Here is a 27,962-nt window from a genome sequence, read left to right as displayed (position 1 = left end):
GTCAGGGTCAGGAGGACTATGATGTCTATAAACCATTCCTTCACTTCCATACTTACACCTCTACCCTTCATTACTCTATTCAGGGACCCAGCGACTATTTTACCCAGAGCTGCTATCTCCCTAATCTCTCCTTCCATAACACTAAACTTACCAAAGATAGCTCTCAAATACTTAAATTCTGTTATCTTTTCTAGTCTTTCTCTTCCAAATCTATAGCACAGTTTGGTACACTTTCTTCTTACACTTTATAATTCTTTTCAAAATCTATTCTTTCACTGTTTCCTTTTAAACACCATTGCTTTACTTTTACTTGCATTATCCTTCAATTGCCTTGTCTTACACACATAAAATACACTTACAACCTTCTGCTACTCCTCTTCACCCTCAGCAAACCCATCATCATCTAAAAACAGGCTTGTCACTAGCCACCATACCCTGCCATCACACACTCTATCTCTACATCCCTTCACCCTACTTTTGCTTTCATCCCTCTTATTTCTCCATCCATATGTATGCTAAAAAGCCATGGTGACATCACATGGACCTGCCACACACTCGTGAGTCATACGAAAAGTTTTGCTTAACTTCCCATCCTCTTAAACATGCATTTGCTCCTAAGCAGAAGGCTCTCACACCATCCAACAGTTGTCCCCCTACCCATACATCCTGAACACATCCCACTCAACTTTCTCATAAGCTTTCTCAAGATCCATAAAAGCTGCATTCTTCTTCTTATCTTTCACTAGATACTTTTCCACAGCCATTATCACCACAAAACTCTGATCCATGCTTCCCCTACTTTTCCTAAAAACTCCTTGCTCCTCACTTATTCTGCAGTCAGTCACTTCCATTACTCTATCAATCAACAGTAAGACATCTCAGTATCAATCAACAGTAAGACATCAATAGTAAGACATCTCAAGAATGTATAATCTAAGGTTATGGATGGAGTATTTAAAGTGATAGAGGAGAGTGGAGGGGAACTAGTTATCAAACGGATATGGAAATCATGTTTGAAAGCAAGGTAAATCTTCACAAAGAGACAACACCCACATACTTCCTTCCTGTGCCTTCGTTTTTGATAAAGCAGATTTCTCACTGCAAACTCATCATATCAGATCATTGGGAGCATGATTTCCATTAATAAAAAATTCCAGATTGAAGACTCAAAAAAGTGGAACAGTAGAAACTGAAATAAAACTCACATCTAAGTACATTCTATATATTACAGAACAATAGGAATATTCATAGCATGCAATATATAATTAACATTCAATCTTCATCAGAGTCAAAACCTGCTTTCTGTTGAACTCTGGCTCCTACATTGACAGCGATCAAGAAATCTTGCTGTTTACCCTCCTTCAATCTTTGTCTGATCAGTTCTGCAATGGCTTTGTCAGTCCGTCTCTCTAGCTTATCCAGTTGAGGTTGGATGCCACGTTTCAAATCAAATGTTATCTTCTTGGGAGCTAGATTTGTGATCTCCACCTGCAAAATATTTTCATAAATATCAAAATGAATTTCATGCAATTTCATGAAAAGTTATAATGTTTTTTTTCTTGCTGCAAGCAAAATAGTATGTTACTAAACATGTATCTTTTATGTTATGCAGTAATTCTTTACAATGTAAAGCAAACTAAACATGATTTCACTTAAATATGGGTATCTGTTTATCATCTACCATCCAAAAAGTTAGTAAGGTTTCACAATGTCTGATACCAGCAAAGCAAAATAACCAGCTAATTCATCCTCAAACATGTGTTACACAGAGTGTAAAATTTACAAAAGATCAGAAAGCAGTACTGTCCAATCATGAGTTAAAGACATACTGTAATATAAATTTACAAGAGTAAAGAGGGGTTACCATACAGTCAAACTAACATAACAAATACATGAAAAACCTTGTTCCTCTAAATTGGCATTCACCAAGCTTACATAGTCAAGAGAGATGTAAAACATGGTCAAAAAGGAAAGCTTAAAATGAGATGGTGGCACACAAAACTCAAATGGAAATTACAGACCCCAGGCCCCAGACCGAACACATTATTTATCAACTTATCTTTACTCAAGCCTCACTTCTAATTAAATTCATGGAAAATATTATTTTTCATACTTGATCACGATTCCCTGTTTAGTAATGTAGTAGCAAGAGCTGACAAAGAAAAGCCACACCCACACACATCCATTCTCTAGCTGTTGCGTAATTTACCAAAACAAAGCTCCCTATCCACAATGAGGCCATATGGAACTTCCCATAGTTTAACTTGCCTTCTTTTTCATCCTCTACACCTTCCTCTTCATCTCCTGCCACCTTCCCTTATACATCTCCCAACCATTCGCACTCCTTCCTTGTAAGTACCACCCAAATGCCTCTCTTTCCTCTTGCACTAGCAACTTTACTTCATCATCCCACCACTCACTACCCTTTTTCATCTGCCCACCTCCCACTTAATACATGCCACATGCATCTCTTGCACATGCCATCACTGCTTCCCTAAATAACTGCCATTCCTCATTCACTACGCTTGCTTCATTTAATCTCACCTTTTCTGATTCTACACTTATTCTCTGCTTCTAGCAACTTACTTCCCACACCATATACTCTTAAGACCTTCTATAAAGCATCTCTATCCACCCAATCAAATGTCTACTCCAGATACATGAATATTACATACAAATCCATCTGTTTTTCTAAGCATTTCTCACACACATTCTTCAAAGCAAACACCTGATCCACACATCCTCTTCCACTTCTGAAACCACACTGCTCTTCCCCAATCTGATGCTATGTACATGCCCTCATCCTCTCAATCAAAACCCTCTCATATAATTTCCCAGGAATGTTCAACAAACTTATGCCTCCGTAGTTTGAACACTCACCTTTATCCCCTTTGCCTTTGTACAATGGCACTATGTATGCATTCTGCCAATCCTTAGGCACTTCACCATGATCCATATATACAATGAACATCCTTACCATCAATCAACAACACAGTCACCCCCTTCTTTAATAAATTCTACTGCAATACCATCCAAACCCTCCGCTTTGCCGGATTTCATCTTCCACAAACCTTTCACTACCTCTTCCCTCTTAACAAAATCATTATCCCTGACCCTCCTACTTTGCACACCATCTGGACCAAAACACCCTATATCTGCCACTCTATTATCAAACACATTCAATAAGCCTTCAAAATACTCATTCCATCTCCTTCTCACTTCATCCCTACCTATTATTACTTTCCCACTTGCCCTCTTCACCGACATTCCCATTTGTTCTCTTGTCTTATGCATCTTACTTACCTCCTTCCAAAACATCTTTTCATTCTCCCTAAATTATAATGATACTCTCTCACCCCAACTCTCATTTGCCCTCTATTTCAACCCGTGCACTTTTCTCTTGACCTCCTGCTGCTTTCTTTTATACATTTGCACTTCTTCCTTGCAAGTATTGTACAAACACCTTTCTTTTCTCTTTAGCTAACAATTTTACTCCTTCATCCCACCACTCACTACCCTTTCTAATCTCCCCACCTCCCACCTTTTTCATGCCACATGCATCTTTTGTACAAGCCGCCACTGCTTCCCTAAATACATCCCATTCCTCATCCACTCCTCTCACATCATTTGCTCTCACCTTCTGCCATTCTACACTCAATCTCTCCTGGTAATTCCTCACACAAGTCTCCTTTCCAAGCTCACTTACTCTCACCACTTTCTTCTCCCCAACATTCTTCCTTTTTGAAAACCTCTACAAATCTTCACCTTTGCCTAGACAAGATAGTGATGAGACATCCCTCCAGCTGTCCCTCTCATCACATAAAAATTCAAAAGTCTCTCTTTTACATGCCTATCAATCAACAATTGATCCCATAATGGCCTTTGACCAACTCTTCTAATCACATACATATACTTATGTATATATCTCCTTTAAAACCTAGTATTCCAATCACCAGTCTTCTTTCAGGATACAAACTCTTCACCATTTCCATTCACAATATCGAATACCCCATGTACACCAATTATACCCTAAATTGCCACATCATTTAGCTTCGCATTTAAATCACCCAGTACTAAGACCCAGTCTTGTGCATCAAAGCTGCTGACACACTCACTCAGCTGTTCCCAAAACACTTGTCGCTCATGATCTTTCTTCTCATGGCCAGGTGCATAAGCGCCAATAATAATCCATCTCTCTTGATCCACTTTCTGTTTTACCCACAACAATCTAGAATTTACTTTCTTACATTCTATCACATAGAATAGTAGTTCCAATATTATATGGTTGCGAGGCATGGGCTATGGATAGGATTGCACAGAGGAGGGTGGATGTGTTGGAAATGAAATGTTTGAGGACAATATGTGGTGTGAGGTGGTTTGATCAAGTAAGCAATGAAAGGGTGAGAGATGTGTGGTAATGAAAAGAGTGTGGTTGAGAGAGCAGATGAGGGTTTGTTGAAATGGTTTGGACATAAGGAGAGAATAAGTGAGGAAAGGTTGATGAAAAGGATACAAGTGTCAGAGGTTGAGGGTATAAGGAGAAGAAACTATAGAGGCATAAGTTTGCTGAGTATACCTGGAGAACTGTATGGGAGAGTAATGACTGAGAGAGTGAAACTACGTGCATAGCATCAGATTGGGGAAGCATAGTGTGGTTTCAGAACTGGTAAAGGATGTGTGGATCAGGTGTTTGCATTGAAGAATATTCATTTTATTCATTTATTATACTTTGTTACTGTCTCCCGCGTTAGCACGGTAGTGCAAGGAAACAGTCGAAAGAATGGCCCAACCCACCCACATACACATGTATATACATAGACGCCCTCACACGCACATATACATTCCTATAAGTTTCAACATATACATACATATACATACACAGACATATACATATATACACACGTACATATTCATACATGCTACCTTCATCCATTCCCGCCGCCACCCTCCCACACATGAAATGGCACCCCCAGTCCCCTGCATGCGTGCGTGCGTGCGAGGTAGCGCTAGAAAAAGACAACAAAGGCCACATTTGTTCACATTCAGTCTCTAGCTATCATGTGTAATGCACCGAAATCACAGCTCCCTTTCCACATCCAAGCCCCACAAAACTATCCACAGTTTTTACCCTAGATGCTTCACATGCCCTGGTTCAATCCATTGACAGCACGTCGACCCCTGGTATACCACATCATTCCAATTCACTCTATTCCTTGTATGTCTTTCACCCTCCTGTATGTTCAGGCCCTGATTGCTCAAAATCTTTTCCACTCCACCTCCAATTTGGTCTCCCACTTCTCCTCATTCCCTCCAACTCTGACACATATATCCTCCTTGTCAATCTTTCCTTAATCATTCTCTTCATGTGACCAAACCATTTCAGTACAACTTCTTCTGCTCTCTCAACAACACTCTTTTTATTACCACACATCTCTCTTACCCTTTCATTATTTACTCGATCAAACCACCTCACACCACATACTGTCCTCAAACATCTCATTTCCAACACATCCACCCTCCTCCGCACAACCCTATCTATAGCCCATGCCTTACAACCATATAACTTTGTTGGAACCACTAATCCCATTCTTGCTCTCCGAGATAACGTTCTTGCCTTCCACACATTCTTCTATGCTCCCAGAACCTTCACCCCCTCCCCCACCCTGAGACTCACTTCCGCTTCCATGGTTCTATCCACTGCCAAATCCACTCCCAGATATCTAAAGCACTTCACTTCCTCCAGTTTTTCTCCAATCATACTTACCTCTCAATTTAGTTGTCCCACAACCCTACTAAACCTAATGTTATTAAGCATTGAAGAATATATGAGAAATACTTAGGAAAACAGATGGATTTATATGTAGTATTTATGGATCTGGAGAAGGAATGTGATGGGGTTGATCGAGATGCTTTGTGGAAGGTATCAAGAATAGATGGTGTGGAAGGTAAGCTGCTAGAAGCAGTGATAAGTTTTTATCAAGGGTGTAAGGCATGTGTACAAGTAGGAAAAGAGGAAAGTGATTGTTTCCCAGTGAATGTTGGTCTGTGGCAGGGATGTGTGATATCACCCTAGTTGTTAATTTTGTATATGGATGGGGTGGTTAGGGAGGTGAATACAAGAGTTTTGGAAATGGGTGACTATGCAGTCTGTTGGGGATGAGAGGGCCTGGGAAGTTTGTCAGTTGCTTGCAGATGATACAGCACTGGTGGCTGATTCGAGGGAGAAACTGCAGAAGATGGTGACTGAGTGAAAAGTGTGTGAAAGTTGAGAGTAGATGTGAATAAAAGCAAGGTAATTAGGTTCAACAGGGTTGAGGGACAAGTTAATTAGGATGTTAGTTTCAATAGAGAAAAACCAGAGGAAGTGAAGTGTTTTAGATATCTGGGAGTGGACTTGGCAGCAAATGGAACCATGGAAGAAGAAAAGAGTCATAGGGTAGGGGAGGGGACGAAGGTTCTGGGACCCATGAAGAATGTGTGTAAAGAGAAAACATTATCTCGGAGAGCAAAAATGGGTATGTATGAAGGAGTAGTTGTTCCAACAATATTGCATGGTTGTGAGGCATGGGCTATTGACAGGGTTGTGCAAAGGGGGTGGATGTGTTGGAAATGAAATGCTTAAGGACAATATGTGGTGTGAGGTGGTTTGATCAAGTAAGTAATATAAGGGTAAGAGAGATGTGTAGTAATAAAAAGGGTGTGGTTGAGAAAACAGAAGAGGGCATGTTGAAATGGTTTGGACATATGGAGAGAATGAGTGAGGGAAGGTTGACAAAGAGGATATATGTGTCAGAGGTGGAGGGAACAATGAGAAGCAGTACACCAAACTGGAGGTGGAACGGAATGAAAAAGATTTTGACTGATCAGGGCCTGAACATGCAGGAAGGCGAAAGGAATGCATGGAATAGAGTGAACTGGAACTACGTGGTATACTGGGGTCAACGTGCTCTCAAGGGACTAAACCGGGGCTTGTGAAATGTTCGGGGTAACCCAATGGAAAGGTCTGTGGGGCCTGGATGTTGATAGGGAGCATTACACATGACAAATACAGAATGAGTGTGGCCTTTCGTCATCCATTTCCTGGCACTACTTTGCTGATGCAGGGGGTGGCAATGCTGTTCCCAGTGGGCCAGGAATGGATGAAGGTGAGCAAGTATGAATATGTACATGTGTATATATGTATGTGTATGGATATGTATGTATATGTGTATATGCTGATATGTATATGGCCATGTACATATATGATATGTATGTGTATTCTGTGTATGTATGGCTCAAAGTGAAGTGCCTGAGGACTGGAACAATGCACGCATAGTGTCATTGTACAAAGTCAAAGGGGATAAAGGTGAGTGTTCAAATTACAGAGCTATAAGTTTGTTGAGTATTCCTAGGAAATTATATGGAAGGGTATTGATTGAGAGGGTGAAGGCATGTACAGAGCATCAGATTGGGGAAGAGCAGTGTGGTTTCAGAGGTAGTAGAGGATGTGTGGATCAGGTGTTTTTTATGAAGAATGTTTGTGAGAAATACTTAGAAAAACAGATGTATTTGTATGTAGCATTTATGGATCTGGAGAAGGCATAAGAAAGAGCTGATCCACATGCTCTGTGGAAGGTATTAAGAGTATACGATGTGGGAGGTAAGTTGATAGAAGCAGTGATAAATATTCATCAAGAATGTAAGGCATGTGTACGAGTAGGAAGAGAGGAAAGTGATTGGTTCCCAGTGAATGTCGGTTTGTGGCAGGGGTGTGTGATGTCTCCATGGTTGTTTAATTTGTTCATGAATGGGATTGTTAGGGAGGTGAATGCAAGAGTTTTGGAGAGAGGGGCAAGTATGCACTCTGTTGTGGATGAGAGGGCTTGGGAAATGAGTCAGTTGTTGTTCAACGATGATACAGCGCTGGTGGCTGATTCAGGTGAGAAACTGTAGAAGTTGGTGAGTGAGTTTGGTAAAGTGTGTGAAAGAAGAAAGCTGAGAGTAAATGTGAATAAGATCAAGTTTATTAGGTTCAGTAGGGTTGAGGGACAAATCAGTTGGGATGTAAGTTTGAAAGGAGAAAATCTGGAGGAAGTGAAGTGTTTTAGATATCTGGGAGTGGATTTGGCAGCAGATGAAACCATTGAAGGGGAAGTGAGTCACAAGGTGGGGAGGAGACAAAGGTTTTGGGAGCGTTGAAGAATGAGTGGAGGTCCAGAACGTTATCTCGGAGAGCAAAAATGGGTATGTTTGAAGGAATAGTGGTTCCAACAATGTTATATGGTTACATGGCATGGGCTATAGATAGGGTTGTGCGGAGGAGGGTGGATGTGTCGGAAATGAAATGTTTGAGGACAATATGTGGTGTGAAGTGGTTTGATCAAGTAAGTAATAATAGGGTAAGAGAGATGTGTGGTAATAAAAAGAGTGTGGTCAAGAAAGCAGAAGAGGGTGTATTGAAAAGGTTTGTCACATGGAGAGAATGAGTGAGGAAAGATTGACAAAGAGGATATATGTGTCAGAGGTGGAGGGAATGAGGAGAAGTGGGAGACCAAATTGTAGATGGAAGGATGGAGTGAAAAAGATTTTGAGCGATTGGGGCCAGAACATACTGGAGGGTGAAAGGCATGCAAGGTATAGAGTGAAGTGGAACAATGTGGTATACTGGGGTCAACGTGCTGTCAATGGATTGAACCAGGGCATGTGAGGCATCTGGGGAAAACCATAGAAAGTTTTGTGGGGCCTGGGTGTGAAAAGGGAGCTGTGGTTTTGGTGCATTACACATGACAGCTAGAGATTGAGTGTGAACGAATGTGGCCTTTGTTGTCTTTTCCTAGCACTACCTCATGCACTGAAGGGGGATGGGGGTGCTGCCATAACTTGTGTGGCGGGGTGGCGACAGTAATGGACGAAGGCAGCAAGTATGAATATGTACATGTGTATATATGTATATGTCTGAGTATATGTATGTATATATTGAAATGTATAGGTATGTATATGTGCGTTTGTGGGCATTTATGTATATACATGAGTATGTGGGTGGGTTGGGCCATTCTTTCATCTGTTACCTTGTGTTACCTTGCTAATGCAGGAGATAGCGACTAAGTATAATAAATGAATATATGTATATGTCCAAGTATGTGCAAATATGTATATATGTGTGTATATGAGTGGATGGGTCTTTCTTCATCTGTTTCCTGGCACTACCTCACTAATCTGGGAAATGGTGATCAAGTACAATAACAACCATTAAAAAATTGTATATAGTAATTGTAAGCACACTAACATCAAAATGATCAACATTTATCAAATTCTTTTTACAAAAATAATATAAGCACCCAACACAGGCATCAAATTACCATATCTAAAAATCTATGAATTTAATGAAAACATATGAGAAATATTATATCATTTTCATTAAACTTTGTCGCAGTCTTCCGCGTTAGCAAGGTAGCGCAAGGAAACAGATGAAAGAATGGCCCAACCCACCCATATACACATGTATATACATACATGTCCACACATGCACATATACATACTTATACATTTCAAGGTATACATATATATATACCTACACAGACATATACACATATACACATGTACATAATTCATACTTGCTACCTTTATTCATTCCCGTCGCCATCCCGCCACACATGAAATGACAGCCAGCTCCCCCCGCATGAGTGCGAGGTAGCCCTAGGAAAAGACAACAAAGGCCACATTTGCTCACACTCAGTCTACAGCTGTCATGTATAATGCACCAAAACCACAGCTCTCTTTCCACATCCAGGCCCCACACAACTTTCCATGGTTTACCCCAGACGCTTCACATGCCCTGGTTCAATCCATTGACAGCACATCGATCCCGGTATACCATATCGTTCCAATTCACTCTATTCCTTGCACGCCTTTCACCCTCCTGCATGTTCAAGCCCCGATCACTCAAAATCTTTTTCACTCCATCCTTCTACCTCCAATTTGGTCTCCCACTTCTCAATCCCTCCACCTCTGACACATATATCCTCTTGGTCAATCTTTCCTCACTCATTCTATCCATGTGACCAAACCATTTCAATACACCCTTTTCTGCTCTCTCAACCACACTCTTTTTATTATCACACATCTCTCTCACAATTTCATTACTTAATCAAACCACCTAACACCACATATTGTCCTCAAACATTTCATTTCCAACACATCCACCCTCCTACGCACAACCCTATGTATAGCCCACGCCTCACAACCATATAACATTGTTGGAACCACTATTCCTTCAAACATACCCATTTTTGCTTTCCGAGATAAAGTGTTCTCGCCCTCCACACACTTTTCAACGCTCCCAGAACTGTTGCCACCTTTCCCACACTGTGACTCACTTCCACTTCCATGGTTGCATCCGCTGCCAAATCCACTCCCAGATATCTAAAACACTTCACTTCCTCCAGTTTTTCTCCATTCAAACTTACCTCCTGATTGACTTGTCCCTCAACACTACGGTACCTAATAACCGTGCTCTTATTCACATCTACTCTCAGCTTTCCTCTTTCACATACTTTACCAAACTCAGTCACCAGCTTCAGCAGTTTCTCATCTGAATCAGCCACCAGCGCTGTATCATCAGCGAACAACAACTAACACTTCCACAGCCCTTTCATCCACAACAGACTACATATTTGCCCCTCTCTCCAAAACTCTTGCATTCACCTCCCTAACAACCCCATCCATAAACAAATTAGATAACCATGGAGACATCACGCACCCCTATCGCAAACTGACATTCACTGAGAACCAATCACTTTCCTCACTCCCTACTCGTACACATGCCTCATATCCTCCATAAAAACTTTTCAGTGCTTCCAGCAACTTGCCTCCCACACCATATACTCTTAATACCTTCCACAGAGCATGTCTATCAACTCTATCATGTACCTTCTCCAGATCCATAAATGCTACAGGCAATTCCATTTGTTTTTCTAAGTATTTCTCACATACATTCTTCAAAGCAAACACCTGATCCATACATCCTGTACCACCTCTGAGACCACACTGCTCTTCCCTAATCTGATGTTCTGTACATGCCTTCACCCTCTCAATCAATATCACCCATATAATTTCCCAGGAATACTCAACAAACTTATACCTCTGTAATCTGAGCACTCATCTTTATCCCTTTTGCCTTTCTACAATGGCACTATGAATGCATTCCGCCAATCCTCAGGCACTTCACCATGAGCCATACATACACTGAATATCCTCACCAACCAGTCATCCCCTTTCTCAATAAATTCCACTGCAATACCTTCCAAACCCGCCGCTTTGCCGGCTTTCATCTTCCACAAAGCTTTCACTACCCCTTTTCTGTTTACCAAATCATTCTCCCTGATCCTCTCACTTCGCACACCACCTCGACCAAAACACCTTATATCTGCCACTCTATTATCTAACACATTCCACAAACCTTCAAAATACTCACTCAATCTCTTTCTCACAGCACCACTACTTGTTATTACCTCCTCATAATCCTCCTTCACTAATGTTCCCATTTGTTCTCTTGTCTTACGCACTTTATTTACCTCCTTCCAAAACATCTTTTTACTCTCCCTACAATTTAATGACACTCTCTCACCCCAACTATCCTTTGCCCTTTTTCACCTCTCGCACCTTTCTCTTGATTTCCTGCCTCTTTCTTTTATACATCTCCCAATCATTTGCATTATTTCCCTGCAAAAATCATCCAAATGCCTCTCTCTTCTCTTTCACTAACAATCTTACTTCTTCATCCCACAACTCATTACCCTTTCTACTCTGCCCATCTCCCATGCTTCTCATGCCAAAAGCATCTTTTGCGCAAGCCATCACTGCTTCCCTAAATACATCCCATTCCTCCTCCGCTCCCCTTACATCCTTTCCTCTCACCTTTTTCCATTCTGCACTCAGTCTCTTCTGGTACTTCCTCACACAAGTCTCCTTCCCAAGTTCACTTACTCTCACCACTCTCATCACCCCAGAGTTCTCTCTTCTTTTCTGAAAACCTCTACAAATCTTCACCTTCGCCTCCATAAGATAATGATCAGACATCCCTCCAGTTGCACCTCTCAGCACATTAACATCCAAAAGTCTCTCTTTCAAGCGCCTGTCAATTAACACATAATCCAATAACGCTCTCTGGCCATCTCTCCTACTTACATACATATACTTATGTATATCTCTCTTTCTAAACCAGGTATTCTCAATCATCAGTCCTTTTTCAGCACACAAGTCTACAAGCTCTTCACCATTTCCATTTACAACACTGAACACCCCAAGTACACCAATTATTCCCTCAACTGCCACATTACTCACCTTTGCATTCAAATCACCCATCACTATAACCCGGTCTCATGCATAAAAACTGTTAACACATTCACTCAGCTGCTCCTAAAACACTTGCCTCTCATGATCTTTCTTCTCATGCCCAGGTGCACAGGCCCCAATAATCAATCATCTCTCTCCATCCACTTTCACTTTAACCCATATCAATCTAGAGTTTACTTTCTTACACTCTATCACATACTCCCACAACTCCTGTTTCAGGAGTAGTGCTACTCCTTCCTTTGCGCTTGTCCTCTCATCAACCCCTGACTTTACTCCAAAAACATTCCCAAACCACTCTTGAGCTTCGTTTCACTCAAGAGCCAAAACATCCAGGTTCCTTTCATCAAACATACTACCAATCTCTCCTTTTTTCTCATCTTGGTTGCATCCACACACATTTAGACACCCAAATCTGAGCCTTCAAGGAGGATTAGCACTCCCCAAATGACTCCTTCTACTTCCCCTTTTAGAAAGTTAAAATACAAGGAGGGGAGCGTTTCTAGTCCCCCACTCCCGTCCCATTTAGTCGCCTTCTATGACACGCAGGGAATGCATGGGAAGTATTCTTTCTCTCCTATCCCTATCCACAAATTCATGGAGTTACTGTCAACACACCAAGAACATTCTTGGACTGAGAAACTAATTGTATGAAAGCCAACTAAACTTATTTCTATTAAGCTTAAATAAAACAGGTTAAGGTGATCTTATACAGGTATTCAAAATTATCAAAGCCTTTCATGATCTCAAGCTAACAAGGTACTTAAGTTTTGATCCATCTAATTTCAACTGCAGTAGTACATACAAACTTCTGGGCAAACCTTTATCAAACAAGCTACATAACGCTTGAATAGTTATATTTCACTTGGAGTAAAGGATACAAACTTGCAGGCAAACATTTTATAGCAAGTGTGGCATAGCAGTTTTCCTTTAAAAAGATTGTTAATGATTTATTGTGGTTGAAAGCAATATTATAGACATATCTAAGGTTAGACATAAAGATTTTGCTCTTGGTCCACAGATAACATTATAAGCACCTCTTCAAGTCAAATGACTGGCATGCATGTTTTTCTTTGAATCATCTACATGCCATTCTACTCTTACCACACTACTCTTTAAGTTTCCTATATTTTCCATAACTACAGAAGTGGTACAGGATGTGTGGATCAGGTATTTGCTTTCAAGAATGTATGTGAGAAATACTTAGAAAAGCAAATGGATTTCTATTTAGCATTTATGGATCTGGAGAAGGCATATGATAGAGTTGATAGAGATGCTCTGTGGAAGGTATTAAGAATATATGGTGTGGGAGACAAGTTGTTAGAAGTAGTGAAAAGTTTTTATCGAGGATGTAAGGCATATGTACGTGCAGGAAGAGAGGAAAGTTATTGGTTCTCAGTGAATGTTGGTTTGCGGAAGGGGATTGTGATGTCTCCATGGTTGTTTAATTTGTTTATGGATGGGGTTGTTGGGAGGTGAAAGCAAGAGTTTTGGAAAGAGGGGCAATTATGCAGTCTGTTGTGAATGAGGGAGCTTGGGAAGTGAGTCAGTTGTTGTTCGCTGATGATACAGCGTTGGTGGCTGATTCGTGTAAGAAACTGCAGAAGCTGGTGACTGAGTTTGGTACAGTGTGTGAAAGAAGAACGCTGAGAGTAAATGTGAATAAGAACAAGGTTATTAGGTACATTAGGGTTGAGGGACAAGTCAACTGGGAGGTAAGTTTGAATGGAGAAAAACTGGAGGAAGTGAAGTGTTTTACATATCTGGGAGTGGATTTGGCAGCAGATGGAACTATGGAAGCGGAAGTGAATCATAGGGTGGGGGAGGGGGTGAAAGTTCTGGGAGCGTTGAAGAATGTGTGGAAGTCGAGAACATTATCTCGGAAAGCAAAAATGGGTATGTTTGAAGGAATAGTGGTTCCAACAATGTTATATGGTTGCCAGGCATGGGCTATAGATAGAGTTGTGCAGAGGAGGGTGGATGTGCTGGAAATGAGATGTTTGAGGACAATATGTGGTGTGAGGTGGTCTGATCGAGTAAGTAATAGTAGGGTAAGAAAAATGTGTGGTAATAAAAAGAGTGTGGTTGAGAGCAGAGGAGGGTGTTTTGAAATGGTTTAGTCACATGGAGAGAATGAGTGAGGAAAGATTGACCAAGAGGATATATGTGTCAGAGGTGGAGGGAACAAGGAGAAGTGGGAGACCAAATTGGAGGTGGAAAGATGGAGTGAAAAAGATTTTGAGTGATCGGGGCTTGAACATGCAGGAGGGTGAAAGGCATGCAAGGAATAGAGTGAATTGGAACGATGTGGTATATCGGGGTCGACGTGCTGTCAATGGATTGAACCAGGGCATGTGAAGCGTCTGGGGTGAACCATGGAAAGTTTTGTGGGACCTGGATATGGAAAGAGAGCTGTGGTTTCGGTGCATTCTACATGACAGCTAGAGACTGATCGTGAACGAATGTGGCCTTTGTTGTCTTTTCCTAGCTCTACCTCGTGCACATGCGGGGGAGGGGGTTGTTATTTCATGTGTGGTGGGGTGGCAATGGGAATGAATAACGGGAGACAGTATGAATTATGTACATGTATATATATATATATGTATATGTCTGTGTGTGTATATATATGTATACATTGAGATGTATAGGTATGTATATTTGCATGTGTGGACGTGTATGTACATACATGTGTATGTGGGTGGGTTGGGCCATTCTTTCGTCTGTTTCCTTGCGCTACCTTGCTAACGCGGGAGACAGCGACAAAGTAAAATAGAAAAATAAAAAAAATAAGAAGCTGGTGACTGAGTTTGGTAAAGTGTGTGGAAGAAGAAAGTTAAGAGTAAATGTGAATAAGAGCAGGGTTATTAGGTACAGTAGAGTTGAGGGTCAAGTCAATTGGGAGGTGAGTTTGAATGGAGAAAAACTGGAGGAAGTGAAGTGTTTTAGATATCTGGGAGTGGATCTGGCAGCGGATGGAACCATGGAAGCGGAAGTGGATCATAGGGTGGGGGAGGGGGCGAAAATTCTGGGGGCCTTGAAGAATGTGTGGAAGTCGAGAACATTATCTCGGAAAGCAAAAATGGGTATGTTTGAAGGAATAGTGGTTCCAACAATGTTGTATGGTTGCGAGGCGTGGGCTATGGATAGAGTTGTGCGCAGGAGGATGGATGTGCTGGAAATGAGATGTTTGAGGACAATGTGTGGTGTGAGGTGGTTTGATCGAGTGAGTAACGTAAGGGTAAGAGAGATGTGTGGAAATAAAAAGAGCGAGGTTGAGAGAGCAGAAGAGGGTGTTTTGAAGTGGTTTGGGCACATGGAGAGGATGAGTGAGGAAAGATTGACCAAGAGGATATATGTGTCGGAGGTGGAGGGAACAAGGAGAAGAGGGAGACCAAATTGGAGGTGGAAAGATGGAGTGAAAAAGATTTTGTGTGATCGGGGCCTGAACATGCAGGAGGGTGAAAGGAGGGCAAGGAATAGAGTGAATTGGAGCGATGTGGTATACCGGGGTTGACGTGCTGTCAGTGGATTGAATCAAGGCATGTGAAGCGTCTGGGGTAAGCCATGGAAAGCTGTGTAGGTATGTATATTTGTGTGTGTGGACGTATGTATATACATGTGTATGGGGGGGGGTTGGGCCATTTCTTTCGTCTGTTTCCATGCGCTACCTCGCAAACACGGGAGACAGCGACAAAGTATAATAATATAATAAATAAAATAATTACAAACAGCCTTGAAAGGATCCAATGAACTGTTGCTATTCAAATTCCTTTGTAGCTAAAAGCTTACAAATATGTGAACATTACTTAGTTTAGCTTTAAGCTCCTTAAATCATATATCATAGTAATGCATATCTCTAATGCACTCACAGTTCCTAGTAAAACACACTTTACTAAAATCACTAGAACCCATGCTAACATTATATATTACACCTGGTCTCATATGTTCGATAACCATTTCAATATAATCATAAAAAAAATATGGGGCTGGCTACAGGAGCTTTAAGGCTGTGATCCAATCAGAAGCAGGTAAATAATGGACTCATTCAGAGTGAAACGGTGCTTCATGTAGTTATATTCCATTATACTCATTGATGGCAAAGTAGCCTCATTGAAGCTAACTTCTTAATCACAAAGTAAGCACTTTGAGTCATTTAACACTCATTTCACTACATGTCTATCAGGAAAAATATGTCACATATTTTCTGTCTTTCCTGCCTTTGTACTGGACCATTAAAGTACTACATCAGTCTAATGCAAGTGAGCAAAATATTATCAGTGTAACCAGTACCTCAAGAACATATAGATTAAAAATCATGAAACTGAAAAAAGAAGATTCTGTTGAAAGGTATTCTTAATATTTAGATGATCTTAATAAAACCATGAAATCTCATTTGTAATTTCACCTGAAACCCCGTAACTACCTACCATTCCTACCTTGCTGTGTACTCAGCCAATAATGTAACCAATTTCATTATGCTATAACCTTGAATCCAATTTGTCTACTGTTTTTCTAAATTCTCTCCAGAATTCTATTAGGGTGTTTCACAACTAAGGACTCTAAAATAAACCTCTGTGATACATGAAACACAGCTATGGATTGGCATCGTACGTCAAAATTCTGTTTAGTCTCCAGTGCTTCTTCACTTTAACTGGAGTGAATGAGTATTACTGTGAGGCATGACCTTTCAGTGTTGTGCATTCTGACAGCCCTAAAAGCATGTTGCCTTTGACTGTGTAAACTGTTTGCCTCTCTAAGTTCAGTCAGAATATATCTTAGAATGAAAAATGAATAATGAAAAATATATCAAATAGTGTTACTGCTACTGGTTGGTATTTCCTACAATAAACTACTTTCTCCTCTATAGAGTGGGCCTATGTGGGTCACTCTTAGACTTCTGGTAATTCTGAACATCATTTACATCACTTCTTTTCAGTAAAAAAAAATCATCAGATGATCAACAAAACTCTTGCACAGTCTACAGGTAAGCCATTAGAATGCACAAAAATCAGCTAAGCTAAAGCTACAGGAACTACTGTAATGAACTGAATAATACTAATGTCAGTGTCTAAAACAAATCAAGTAAAAGCAGAAAGCCATCAAAATGCCTGTACAAGGAAGTATCTATTAAGCTGGGAGTAAACTGCTATGCAGCATAAGAGTATTCTAACGTATAACCAAAGAGGCCAAAACTGAACATGTTTTCATATAATGTTAGGATAAAACAACAAATCATACATACTTTTTACATTGTCTGTAAATAGCTTAATATCCATAGCCAGTCATGTGAATGATTTTGAGGTTAACACTGACCAAAATAATGTCCGGTCTGGACACAATAGCAGCTCTGCCCTCATCAACAACAAAACAAAGTTAGAGGAGAATGCTAATGTTATGGGAGGGAAAATCAACTATTATGTATCATATACAACAATATGTATCATCAAAGTGTATTCAGTACACTGAGCAATATGCTTGTGAAATATTATACCTTTAGTATGTTGGGCTTATTGTTCACTGCGATGGACTGTTAGGAACATTCATGTAGAATTCAGCTTTACATGGTGTTTACAATCATTACATTCAGATGAGCATTTTCTTTATTTTTAGAAAAAATATAAAATATTTGTAATACTTCTCAAAAAAGACCTTATGTCTCATGTTAGTAATACCACAGCAACACTATGATTATAAGTAAAAATTCTTAAATAAGATAAATCTTTTTTTCTATGTTGGATGGTCATCACAGACAAAGTTCCACATCAAGAACTGGCCTTAACTGAAATAGAGAGATATTAATGAAAGGGGAAAAAGAAAAGAACAGACAAAGGAAAATATTTAAGAATTTTGGAGGAAAATGTTACATGTACACTTGCCTGAACCTCCTCTTTTGCTTTTTCTCCATCATCTAGTTGTGGTTTTACAAGATTCTCAACATTTGTTGGCTCCACAGTAGGTAACACAGACTCTTCTAAGCTCTGGTTTTGGGGTTTGTAGTTTCTGTTGAATAAATATATTTACTCAAAAATTTAAACATAAGGTACTCCTTGAATTTCAAAATGTCATATACAAAAATGAACATCAAGATTCATCTGAGGAAAGATGATAATATCCAAAGAGAATAGCAAAATGTCCTAGACTTGGGTGACAGCATCACTGATTTAAGAACACAGTTCTTTCAAATTCCCTCCATTAGATTCTAAGATATATACTTTTCACAATACATCTATCCTCTCCTAAATCTCTGACAAAAAAGATGATTGCACACAAAGTTGAAGTACCTAGGAATAAAAAATATATATATCATACAACTCTTTGATAGAGTTGATATAGATGCTCTGTGGAAGGAATTAAGAATATATGATGTGGGAGGAAAGTTCTTAGAAGCAGTGAAAAGTTTTTATCGAGGATGTAAGGCATGTGTACGTGTAGGAAGAGAGGAAAGTGATCGGTTCTCGGTGAATGTAGGTTTGCGGCAGGAGTGTGTGATGTCTCCATGGTTGTTTAATTTGTTTATGGTTGGGGTTGTTGGGGAGGTGAATGCAAGAGTTTTGGAAAGAGGGGCAAGTATGAAGTCTGTTGGGGATGAGAGAGCTTGGGAAGTAAGTCAGTTGTTGTTCACTGATGATACAGCGCTGGTGGCTGATTCATATGAGAAACTGCAGAAGCTGGTGATTGAGTTTGTTTAAGTGTGTGAAAGAAGAAAATTAAGAGTAAATGTGAATAAGAGCAAGGTTATTAGGTACAGTAGGGTTGAGGGTCAAGTCAATTGGGAGGTAAGTTTGAATGGAGAAAAACTGGAGGAAGTAAAGTGTTTTAGATATCTGGGAGTGGATCTGGCAGCGGATGGAACCATGGAAGCGGAAGTGGATCATAGGGTGGGGGAGGGGGCAAAAATCCTGGGAGCCTTGAAGAATGTGTGGAAGTTGAGAACATTATCTCGGAAAGCAAAAATGGGTATGTTTGAAGGAATAGTGGTTCCAACAATTTTGTATGGTTGCGAGGCGTGGGCTATGGATAGAGTTGTGCGCAGGAGGGTGGATGTGCTGGAAATGAGATGTTTGAGGACAATGTGTGGTGTGAGGTGGTTTGATCGAGTAAGTAACGTAAGGGTAAGAGAGATGTGTGGAAATAAAAGGAGCATGGTTGAGAGAGCAGAAGAGGGTGTTTTGAAATGGTTTGGGCACATGGAGAGGATGAGTGAGGAAAGATTGACCAAGAGGATATATGTGTCGGAGGTGGAGGGAACGAGGAGAAGTGGGAGACCAAATTGGAGGTGGAAAGATGGAGTGAAAAAGATTTTGTGTGATCGGGGCCTGAACATGCAGGAGGGTGAAAGGAGGGCAAGGAATAGAGTAAATTGGATCGATGTGGTATACCGGGGTTGACGTGCTGTCAGTGGATTGAATCAGGGCATGTGAAGCGTCTGGGGTAAACCATGGAAAGCTGTGTAGGTATGTATATTTGCGTGTGTGGACGTATGTATATACATGTGTATGGGGATGGGTTGGGCCATTTCTTTCGTCTGTTTCCTTGCGCTACCTCGCAAACGCAGGAGACAGCGACAAAGAAAAAAAAAAATACTTTTTAAACATAAGGCCGAACACTAAGGTAAAACAGAGAAGCATTCATCAAATACATAGTAATACAAAACCTCTATTCTCATTATGTATGAAAAGCATGAACAGCCACTCCCATGACCACATAGAAGCATAAAAGTTGCTAATGTACGTTTCCAGTTGAATGCACTCAGTCACTCTAATTATAAAACAAAAAATCAAGATATAAGATATGCAACAAAAGTAACCTATATCTTCCCTTTAGTTCAGGACTATGCCTCTCTCTCATAAAACTCTAAAAGGTTTGTTACATATGATCTCCTTTCCCTAAAACTATGCCGTCTCTCACTAAGGAAATTTTTCTGCTAAATGAAGTCATATACTTTCTAATAATCTCTTCCAGAAACTTAAAAATCACATTCATTAGTCAGACAAGTCTATAGTTTAACACCATTCCTGGTCTACTATTTCATATATAAAGTGGATGATTATCCTTTTCCATTCCACTGACAGTGTGCCTCAGTAACTGTCTTTAGACTAGCAATAATGTAAGCCTCTGATTGAAGAGCATAGATGCAACATTTGAGACTATGGTAGTGGCTTGAATAATGTCTAAGAATTCATAACCACGGGAGATTCTAAAACGCACCTCTTCATATTTTGGTAATTAATCATTTCACATTAATCCTTTTCATTCTGCAGGTATACTTGTATGGCTCAGAGTCCACTCCAAAAACATCCTAGAAGGATATACCTTTTCCCACTCATATTTATCATGATGACTGTGGCTCATGTTCCCCTAATGTGGCACTTTTGAAAAAGTTTTAAAAATCTATTGATTTCTTGTCTTACCATTTGAAAGGACTTTTGAATGAAATTATATTTATATAATTATACTTAATCGCCGTCTCCTGCATTAGTGAGGTACTGCAAGGAAAAGGACGAAAAAATTGCCCAAACCAACCCACACACACATGTATATACATAAATGCCCACACACGTACATATACATACCTATACATTTCAACGTATACATACATATACATACAGAGACATACATATATCCACATCTACATATTCATACTTGCTGCCTTCATCCATTCCTGTCGCCACCCCGCCACACATTAAATGGCACCCACCTCCCCAGGTGCGCGTGTGAGGTAGCGCTAGGAAAAGACAACAAATGCCACATTCGTTCACACTCAGTCTATAGCCGTCATGTGTAATGCACTGAAACTACGGCTCCCTTTCCACATCCAAATCCCACAAAACTTTCCATGGTTTACCCAGACCCTTCACATGCCCTGGTTCATACAAATACTTACAAATCCATTTGTTTTTCTAAGTATTTCTCACATACATTCTTCAAAGCAAACACCTGACCCACACATCCTCTACAACCTCTGAAACCACACTGCTCTTCCCTAATCTGATTCTCTGTACATGCCTTCACCCTCTCAATCAATACCCTCCCATATAATTCCCCAGGAATACTCAACAAAATTGTACCTCTGAACACTCACCTTTATCCCCTTTGCCTTTGTACAATGGCACTATGTAAGCATTCTGTCAATCTTCAGGCACTTCACCATGAACCATACATACAATGAATATCCTTACCAACCAATCAACAACACAATCACCCCCTTTTTCAATAAATCCACTGCAATACCATCCAAACTCACTGCCTTGTCGGCTTTCATCTTCTACAAAGCTTTCACTCTCTTTACCAAACCATTCTTCCTGACCCTTTCACTTTGCACACCACCTCAACCAAAACACCCTATATCTACCACTCTATCATCAAACACATTCAACAAACCTTCAAAATACTCACTCCATCTCCTTCTCACTTTGCCATTACTTGTTATTACCTCCCCATTAGCCCCCTTCACGGATGTTCCCATTAGTTCTCTTGTCTTATGCACTTTATTTACCTCCTTCCAAAACATCTTTTTCTTCTCTATAAAATCTAATGATACTTTCTCACCCCAACTCTCATTTCCCCTCTTTTTCACCTTTTGCACCTTTCTATTGACCTCTCGCCACTCTCTTTTATACAACTCCCCATCACTTGCACTACCTCCCTGTAAAAACCGTCCAAACGCCTCTCTTTTCTCTTTCACTAACAATTTTATTTCTTCAACGCACCACTCACTACCCAATCTAATCTGCTCACCTCCCACTTTTCTCATGCCACAAGCATCTCTTGAGCAAGCCATCACTGCTCCCCTGAATACATACCATTCTTCCCCTATTCCCCTCACGTCATTTGCTCTCACCTTTTGCAATCTACACTCAACCTCTCCTGGTACTTCCTCACAGAAGTCTCCTTTCCAGGCTCACTTACTCTCACGACTCTCTTCACCCCAACATTCTCTCTTCTTTTCTGAAAACCTCTACAAATCTTCACCTCCACAAGATAATGATTAGACATCCCTTCAGTTGCCCCTCTTAGCACATTAACATCCAAAAGTCTCTCTTTCATGCACCTATAAATTAACATATAATCCAATAACACTCTCTGGCCATCTCTCCTACTTATATATGTATACTTATGTATATCTCTTGTTAAACAAGGTATTCCCAATCACCAGTCCTTTTTCAGCACACAAATCTACAAGCTCTTCACCCTTTCCATTTACAACACTGAACACTCCATGTAAACTAATTATACCCTCAACTGCTACATTACTCATCTTTGCATTCAAATCAACCATCACTATAACCCAGTCTAGTGTATCAAAGCTGCTAACACACTCACTCAGCTGCTCCCAAAACACTTGCCTCTCATGATCATTCTTATCATGACTATGTGCATAGCCACCAATAATCACCCATCTCTCTCCATCCACTTTCACTTTTACCATATCAATCTAGAGTTTACTTTCTTACACTCTATCACATACTCCCACAACTCCTATTTCAGGAGTGCTACTACTTCCTTTGCTCTTGTCCTCTCACCATCACCTGACTTTACTCCCAAGACATTCCCAAACCACTCTTCCCCTTTACCCTTGAGCTTTGTTTCACTCAGAGCCAAAACATCCAGGTTCCTTTCCTCAAATATACTACCTATCTCTCCTTTTTTCTCATCTTGGTTACATCCACACACATTTACACACTCCAATCTGAGCCTTCGAGGAGGATAAGCACTCCCCGCGTGACTCCTGCTTCTGTTTCCCCTTTTAGAAAGTTAAAATAGAAGGAGGGGAGGGATTCCAGCCTCCCACTCCCGTCCCCTTTATATATTCTACTTAACCGCCGTCTTCTGCGCTAGCAAAGTACCGCAAGGAAAGAGACGAGGAATGGCCCAACCTACCCACATACATATGTAAATACATAGACGCACACGCAAGCACATATACATACATATAAATTTTACCATAACATACATATACATACACAGACATATACATATTTACATATGCACATATTCATACCTGCTGACTTCATCCATTCCCTTCGCCACCCCGCCATACAAAAAATAGCATTGCCCCTCCAGCGAAGTAACGACAGTAACAGACAAAAAATGCCATATTTGTTCACACTCAATCTCTAGCTGTCATGTATAATGCACTGAACCACAGCTCCCTTTCCACATCCAGGCCCCACAGACCTTTCCATGGTTTAACCCTGATACTTCACATGCCCTGGTTCAATCCACTGTCAGCACATCAACCCCAGTATACTACATTGTTCCAATTCACTATATTCCTTGCATGCCTTTCACCCTCCTATATGTTTAGGCTCTGATCCCCCCAAATCCTTTTCACTCCATCCTTCCACCTCTAACTTGGTCTTCCTTTTCTCCTTCCTCCCTGCACCTCTGATACATATATCTTCTTTGTCAATCTTTCCTTAATCATTCTCTCCATGTGTCCAAACCATTTCAACACATCCTCTTCTGCTCTCTCAACCGCACTCTTTTATTACCACACATCTCTCTCACCCTTTCATTACTTACTCGATCAAACCAGCTCACACCACATATTGTTCTCAAACATTTTATATGCAACACATCCACCCTCCTCCAAACAACCCTATCTATAACCCATGTCTCACAACCATATAACATTGTTGGAACCACTATTCCTTCAAACATACCCATTTTTGCTCTCCAAGATAACGTTTTCTCCTTCCACACATCTTCAATGCTCCCAAAACCTTCATCCCTTCCTCCACCCTGTGACTCACTTCTGCTTCCATGGCTCCATCCACTACTAAATTCAATTCCAGATATCTAAAACACTTCACTTTCTCCAGTTTTTCTCCATTCAAACTTTCCTCCCAATTAACTTGTCCCTCAACCCGACTGAACCTAATAACTTTGCTCTTATTCACATTTACTCTCAGCTTTCTTCTTTCACACACTTTACCAAACTCAGTCACCAATTTCTGTAGTTTCCCACCCGAATCAGCTACCAGCGCTCTATCACCAGCGAACAACAACTGACACTTCCCAAGCCCTCTCATCCACGACAGACTGCATACTTGCCCCTCTCTCCAAAACTCTTGCATTCACCTCTCTAACAACCCCATCCATAAACAAATCAAACAACTATAGTGATATCACGAGCCCCTGCTGCAAATTGACATTCACTGGGAACCAATCACTTTCCTCTCTTCCTACTCGTACACATGCCTTAGATCCTTGATAAAAACTTTTCACTGCTTCTAGTAACTTACCTCCCACATCATATACTTTTATAACCTTCTAGAAAGCATCTCTATCCACCCTATCATATGCCTTCTCCAGATCCATAAATGCTACATACAAATCCATTTGCTTTTCTAAGTATTTCTCACATACAATTTTCAAAGCAAGCACCTGATCCGCACATCCTCTACCACTTCTGAAACCACACTGCTCTTCCCCAATCTGATGGTCTGTACATGCCTTTACCCTCTCAGTCAATACCCTCCCATATAATTTCCCAGGAATACTCAAAAATATATGCCTCTGTAATTTGAACACTCACTTTTATCCCTTTTGCCTTTGTACAATGACACTGTGCATGCATTTCTCTAATCCTATGCACTTCACCATGAACCATACCAACCAATCAACAACACAGTCACTCCCTTTTTAATTAATTCCACTGCAATACAATCCAAACCTGCTGCCTTGCTGGCTTTCATCTTCCGCAAGGCTTTCACTACCTCTACTCTGTTCACCAAACCATTCTCCATGACCCTCTCTCACTTTGCACTCCACCCCGACCAAAACACCCTATATCTGCCACTCTATAATCAAACACATTCAATAAACCTTCAAAATTTTCACTCCATCTCCTTATCACTTCATCACTACTTGTCATTACCTCCCCATTTGCCCCCTTCACCAATGTTCCCATTTGTTCTCTTGTTTGCCCCCTTCACCAATGTTCCCATTTGTTCTCTTGTCTTATGCACTTTATCTACCTCCTTCCAAAACATCTTTTTATTGTCCCTAAAATCTAATGATACTCTCTCATCCCAACTCTCATTTGCCCTCTCTTCCACCTTTCTCTTTACCTCCTGCTGCTTTGTTTCATACATTTAAATATGCAAAACTGCAGTTTCCCACTTCAGCGAAGTAGCACTAAGAACAGACGAAGAGAAGAAGACTGCATTAACTCACATCCATTCTCTAAATGTCATGTGTAATGCACCAAAACCACAGCTTTTTATCCACAATCAAGCTCCACAGACTTTCCCATCATGCTGTACAAGCATTTCTATAATCATAAAAAACTACATAAAGCACCCACATCATACATAGCAATTCCCTAAAGCTACTTTCGATGCAGAGCTACAGAAATAAGTCAAAGTGATTTTACTCCAATACTACAAAAACAAGAGTTGTAAAATGATTTGGAGCTTTACAATTCATTCTATAACTGTATATGAGCTTTACAATTCATTCTGTAATTGTAAATAAGGGTAATAGTGGTGCAGGTTATGAATGTAACTGAAAATGAGGCATTAATTAATGTAAAGTATGTGGAGCATTTGTAAGTCAACAGAATGACTGAAAACCTCTAACAACCTTCATAGCAGCTACGATTGATCTTGTTTTCAATATATCAGTATCACCCATAACTGAGCACTGTTCAACTGCCAACATATATCAACAAACAGAGGGAGCAGCTAATCATGCCACCTCCCAAAGTCTGTAAAGCACCCATTCCAACTGATCCTCTACAGCAGAATATACGGTGAATACCTGATGAAGTCTTTGGGGCCTTCTAACCCCACAACCCAAGCTGAGCCCAAGCTGTAGGATTGGGTCACTAGTCCACCAAGCTGCTGGATGCCATATTTCTAAGGCCTTAATAGACCTCACAGCTTAGCTAGTCTGGTACAATTTGCAGGTTCTTGTCCAATGCACTATTAATGTTGGTATATTTCTCCTTTACATCGCAGTTACTATGAGAGGTTAGATGAAGTTTCCATAGTTTCTGTTGAATTAACATGTACTTTACATTTTTTCACATTGATCTGCCTCACATTTTCCCTTTATATATAACCCTAAATTCTACTTATTTCAATTGATAATAATCAATAAGACAGAATGCTAGGGAGCATGCTGCATAATTGTTAATGTATTTCCTAAAGATTAAAACAGCACTGCATAAGAAAATAACTCAATATTCAAGACTAGTTTCAATGCGTGGGAAAACTGATAAATAACTGCCAATTATACAGCAGAGCCCCTTTAATCTAATAAATCAAATTTGTTAATAAAGCACACCACGTAACCCTAATCGCACAAACTAAACTTGTGATACAGTTTAACATACAATCCTAAAGAGAAAATTAAAGTTGTGGTATATCAGTGCACCATGTAATCTTAACATACAAAATCAAATTTGTGGTACATAAGTACAACATGTAATCCTAATATAGAAAAATTGTGGTACATCAATAGATCATGTAATTCTAATCTAGAAAATAAGAATATATGAAAAATTGAGGTACATTAGTACACCAAGTAATTCCATACCTAAAGAGAATTTGTGAGGACGGTAGTTCTTCATCTTGTGCGCTGTTGTTTCCATGGTCATCATTGTGTTCATCTTGTTCATCCTCATCACCAGGTTGCCGCTTCCGCTTCAGTGCCAGTAACTTCTCACGTCTCTTTAACGCCGTATCTTGCAAAGTCCCAACTTTTTCCTCGTCCCGTTGACCCATAGCTTTCCACTTTGCGTCTTGGATATACAGTCACAGTGTTCTTGTTGACCAGACTAAAGCTAGATCATCCATCCCGTGCCATAACTATCAAAGCACAGGCGGTTCTAGAGCAAAAGTCAGTGCCAGTAAGACACAAATCCAATTCTACGTTCACTTGTAACGTTGTTTATAAGTTGTTTATAAATAAATATTTCTCCCAAGGCGAACGTTCTGAATCCCTCGGAAGCGAACATTTACAGCGACCAGAAATGGCGACGAGCATAATAGTAGAAGTCAAAATTTTAGGAAGGAAAGATTTACCCAACTTTACTCATATTTTCTTGATTCTTCTAAAAAAAAAAAATCCGCATTTGTGCATTATAAGATGAATTTAAAAAAACAACGAAAAGATCAGAAATTTAGTTTGTTTATAATGTAATACGTTCCTTCCATGCATTTGCTAGTTGTCTCGTGAGTTTATGGGTAATGCTCCCTCGATAGGCGATCGCAGGCAGTTTCATGACTTAATTGTGATACAAAAGTGTAATTTACAAATTATCATATTAAACATTATATTTCAATAATAGATGTGATACAAAAGTGTAATTTACAATTTATTATATTAAACATTATATTTCAATGATAATTGTGATACAAAAATGTCATTTGCAATTTATTATAGTAAACATTATATTTCGGTGATAATTATATAAACGTGTAATTTACAGTTTATCATATTAGACATTATATTTCAATGGTAATTTCACCGTATGTTTCGATGAATATACATAGATAATATTCTTACTTGCAAGAGTGGGTTGAAGTAGTAAATAATTGGGTATCTTTGGGTAAATTGTTCAGCCCATGTCTGGGTAAAAATTTATGCAGTTTAATTATTGTAACACAAACAATTTCTAA

The 27,962-nt window shown here is 40.0% G+C and overlaps 1 protein-coding gene across 1 annotated transcript; it reads right to left on the bottom strand.

Annotated features, from left to right (window-relative positions):
* Positions 1 to 1,208: 1,208 nt before the first annotated feature.
* Positions 1,209 to 27,257, bottom strand: LOC139745850 (coiled-coil domain-containing protein 12). The gene is made up of 3 exons (XM_071656453.1): positions 26,878 to 27,257; positions 18,207 to 18,330; positions 1,209 to 1,488 (listed from the first exon to the last, which is right to left on the bottom strand). Exons 1-3 carry the CDS (start codon positions 27,063 to 27,065, stop codon positions 1,273 to 1,275), a joined length of 528 nt encoding a protein of 175 aa, XP_071512554.1. The 5' UTR covers positions 27,066 to 27,257; the 3' UTR covers positions 1,209 to 1,272.
* Positions 27,258 to 27,962: the final 705 nt, after the last annotated feature.

This window comes from Panulirus ornatus, chromosome 63, assembly GCF_036320965.1.
Source record: "Panulirus ornatus isolate Po-2019 chromosome 63, ASM3632096v1, whole genome shotgun sequence".
In the NCBI taxonomy this organism is placed as follows: domain Eukaryota; kingdom Metazoa; phylum Arthropoda; class Malacostraca; order Decapoda; family Palinuridae; genus Panulirus; species Panulirus ornatus.
Note: the sequence above shows the minus strand (reverse complement) of the source record. Positions and strands in the feature narration are given on the sequence as shown.